Source organism: Micropterus dolomieu, linkage group LG09 (assembly GCF_021292245.1).
Source record: "Micropterus dolomieu isolate WLL.071019.BEF.003 ecotype Adirondacks linkage group LG09, ASM2129224v1, whole genome shotgun sequence".
NCBI classification, from domain to species: Eukaryota; Metazoa; Chordata; class Actinopteri; order Centrarchiformes; family Centrarchidae; genus Micropterus; species Micropterus dolomieu.
The window spans coordinates 4,128,698-4,132,529 of record NC_060158.1 but is presented as its reverse complement, the minus strand read 5'-3'; the positions used below and the strand labels follow the sequence as shown (position 1 = coordinate 4,132,529).

The 3,832-nt window shown below is 47.6% G+C and overlaps 1 protein-coding gene across 1 annotated transcript in view; it reads left to right on the top strand.

Moving 5' to 3' along the window:
* The first annotated feature begins 758 nt into the window (after positions 1–758).
* si:ch211-80h18.1 (uncharacterized protein LOC555593 homolog) overlaps positions 759–3,832 on the top strand; it is a 35,497-nt gene continuing 32,423 nt past the window's right edge. Inside the window, exons 1-3 of the mRNA XM_046059079.1 lie at positions 759–852; positions 2,242–2,280; positions 2,505–2,555. Of these exons, the coding sequence (XP_045915035.1) occupies positions 759–852; positions 2,242–2,280; positions 2,505–2,555 (184 nt within the window). The remainder of the gene's footprint in view (positions 853–2,241; positions 2,281–2,504; positions 2,556–3,832) is intronic.

Here is a 3,832-nt window from a genome sequence, read left to right as displayed (position 1 = left end):
TCCTCTCATCTCCTCTCACCTCCTCTCCACTCACCTCCTCTCACCTCCTCTCCTCTCACCTCACCTCCTCCCATCTCCACTCACCTCCTCTTCTCTCACCTCCTCTCCTCTCCTCTCACCTCACCTCCTTCCATCTCCTCTCACCTCCTCTCCACTCACCTCCTCTCCTCCCTCCTCCTGTCCTCTCACCTCCTCTCCACTCACCTCCTCTCACCTCCTCTCACCTCACCTCCTTCCATCTCCTCTCACCTCCTCTTCTCTCGCCTCCTCTCCTCTCCTCTCACCTCACCTCCTTCCCTCTCCTCTTCTCTCACCTCCTCTCCTCTCACCTCACCACCTCTCACCTCCTCTCCACTCTCCTCCCTCCTCCTCTCCTCTCACCTCCTCTCCTCTCACCTCCTCTCCACTTACCTCCTCTCACCTCCTCTCCTCCCACCTCCTGTCCTCTCAACTCCTCCCATCTCCTCTCCTCTCACCTCCTCTCCTCTCACCTCCTCTTCTCTCACCTCCTCTCCTCTCACCTCACCACCTCTCACCTCCTCTCCACTTACCTCCTCTCACCTCCTCTCCTGTCACCACCTCTCACCTCCTCTCACCTCACTTCCTTCCATCTCCTCTCACCTCCTCTCCACTCTCCTCCCTCCTCCTGTCCTCTCACCTCCTCTCACCTCCTCTCACCTCACTTCCTTCCATCTCCTCTCACCTCCTCTCACCTCCTCTCCTCCCACCTCCTCTAGTTTGATCTTCTTGATTTAATCATGGTTCCTGTTGTGTTTGCAGAGAAGGAGCAGGAGGAGGTGGAGGTGGAGGCCACGGAGGAGGCGGAGGGGGAGCTGTCCGAGGAGGAGGAGGGTAGGCATCTGTGCTTTTATTTTGGAAAGGCAGCTTCCTGCTGATTTCAGTTCTCGTGGCGCTGAGTCGCTGCTCCTCGCGTGTGGAGCAGAAATGATTTGATGCTGATTCACAGACTGGTGGGCAGAAAACGTCTTGGCGTTAATCCAGGTTGTTCATTCCTCTCAGAGGTTTTAGATCGAATAATTAAATAATCATTAAGGAAAATAATTGTTGGTTAGACAGAACAAACTAACCTTCATTGCTTTTTCTTTTTATTCCAAACGTAACGAAACAAATAAATCGACAGAGCAAACTCGCCAAAGCTGCTGAAAATCTCTGAATTACAGTTTTTCACAGGTGCTAAGACAAATTTCCTGAAACTTGAAGGGCATGAAAATGTTTTCTTGCATCCAGGAAACACATTTCCCAATTTAAAAAAGTAATCACAACTTGGTGCAGTAAATATCTAGCATCCTGTAAGTACTGCAAGTAATACAGTACTGAATATCTGTATATTCAGCACTTCCATATAAATACAGCACTGTGAGCCCAAAGAAAGTCTAAATGAAAAGCAGTCAAAAATCTAAATCACAGTGAATGAGAGATTCATCGCGGCTCACATCACACGCAGCCCTTTGAGCGGGCAAAGGAGGACGCGGCCGGACCGGAACAGCACGCCGCACCTGCCTCAGCACAGGAGAGAATGTCAGCCACAGACCTTCCGGCAGCAGGCAGAGAGAAACTCCTTTCTTGGACTGAAGTAAGGGCCGCAGGTTGAAGGGAAACATTTAGGAGTCACCGGTGAACCTCTTGCTCGGCGGGACACCGCAGTGAAAGCTGACGTGGTCCCATAGACAGGACGCACCGCTGATGATCCCGCTGCTCGCGCTCAACACAGACAGCGTTCGGTGTCTTCTGGCCCCGAGGGCGAACGACGGTGCAGAACCCGGCCCTTACTTATAGCTCGGTCAAAGGGGGACGCTGGCCAGGGACAGGACCACATGTCGGTTTGATCATCAGAAACACGCGTGCAGAGTTAGGACGCGTGTAAATTTTACCATTTTGCATCACAGTGCAAAACCGGTTTTAGTCAGTGAGAATGTGTTTTGGAAGAAGTGTCTTGACTTCCTGAACCTGTTCAAGGTTTAAAAAAGAGGCCATGCAGCATTTGGTTCAGAGAGTGACTGTTTTAGCCATCGTGAAAAACTGTAATCAATATGTGACTGATTGTCTCGGCTCAGAGAAAGAGAGAAGGAGGAGGAAGTGTTGATGCAGGCTGATAATGATAATCAGTAATCACTGAAGGGACACATGCAGCTGTCCAGAGAGGACAAAGGGATCAAGAAATACTGTATCAAACATTAAAATCTTTAATTAGAGAAATAAGTTGATGTTTTTTCTTTCCAGATGAAGATGACTCGCAGAGTCAGGATAAGATTGATGAGGGTGAGAGGAGAAACACACTGTGACCTTTAACCTCCAACATAAACCTGCATAAAGTCCAGCTGAAACCTTAAACTTCCTTTAAACCTCAGACTGAACCTGGTTCATATTCAGGTCCTAGCGACACTGATCCTTCATCAGTCCCTTTTTAATAAACTTGTTTCCTTCAGCTGAAACAGAACTTTTATTCATCCTGAGCATCTGATACTCTGTCCCCCCCTCCCCAGCAGGACTTGCTGGCGTGCTGCAGACCACCACGGCAGCATCCGGAGGTTCCGGTGAGTCGACCCTGATCAGGTTTTTCCCTCCTGAACAGTTTGTTTGTTCCTGTTTAGTCTCAGGTTTAATCCAGATTAACTGGGTGGACCAGATTAACATCCTGCCCGGTAGCAGGTGATGCTCTCAGGTTACTGCAGGTGTAGAGCGCCACCTGCTGAAACGCCGAGAGCTGTGCACATGTGGAGGCTTTAAACACAGCTCAGTCCTAAACGCGTTCTCCTGGAAAAGATCCACAAACACTGGAACATCAGACTGATCAGGGGTCAGGACTGAACACAATCTATCGCAGTACAACACCGCTTTATTAGGTACACCTGTAGAACACCGCTTTATTAGGTACACCTGTAGAACACCTCTTTATTAGGTACACCTGTACAACACCTCTTTATTAGGTACACCTGTACAATCTGACACAGTACAACACCGCTTTATTAGGTACACCTGTAGAACACCGCTTTATTAGGTACACCTGTAGAACACCGCTTTATTAGTTACACCTGTAGAACACCGCTTTATTAGGTACACCTGTAGTACAACACCGCTTTATTAGGTACACCTGTAGAACACCGCTTTATTAGGTACACCTGTAGAACACCGCTTTATTAGTTACACCTGTAGAACACCGCTTTATTAGGTACACCTGGAGAACACCTCTTTATTAGATACACCTGGAGAACACCTCTTTATTAGTTACACCTGTACAATCTGACACAGTACAACACCGCTTTATTAGTTACACCTGTAGAACACCGCTTTATTAGGTACACCTGTAGAACACCGCTTTATTAGGTACACCTGTAGAACACCGCTTTATTAGGTACACCTGTAGAACACCTCTTTATTAGGTACACCTGTACCGTACAACACCGCTTTATTAGGTACACCTGTAGAACACCGCTTTATTAGGTACACCTGTAGAACACCTCTTTATTAGGTAAACCTGTACAACACCGCTTTATTAGGTACACCTGTAGAACACCGCTTTATTAGGTACACCTGTACAACACCGCTTTATTAGGTACACCTGTACAACACCTCTTTATTAGGTACACCTGTACAATCTGACACAGTACAACACCGCTTTATTAGGTACACCTGTACAACACCGCTTTATTAGGTACACCTGTACAACACCGCTTTATTAGGTACACCTGTACAACACCGCTTTATTAGGTACACCTGTACAACACCGCTTTATTAGGTACACCTGTACAACACCTCTTTATTAGGTACACCTGTACAATCTGACACAGTACAACACCGCTTTATTAGGTAA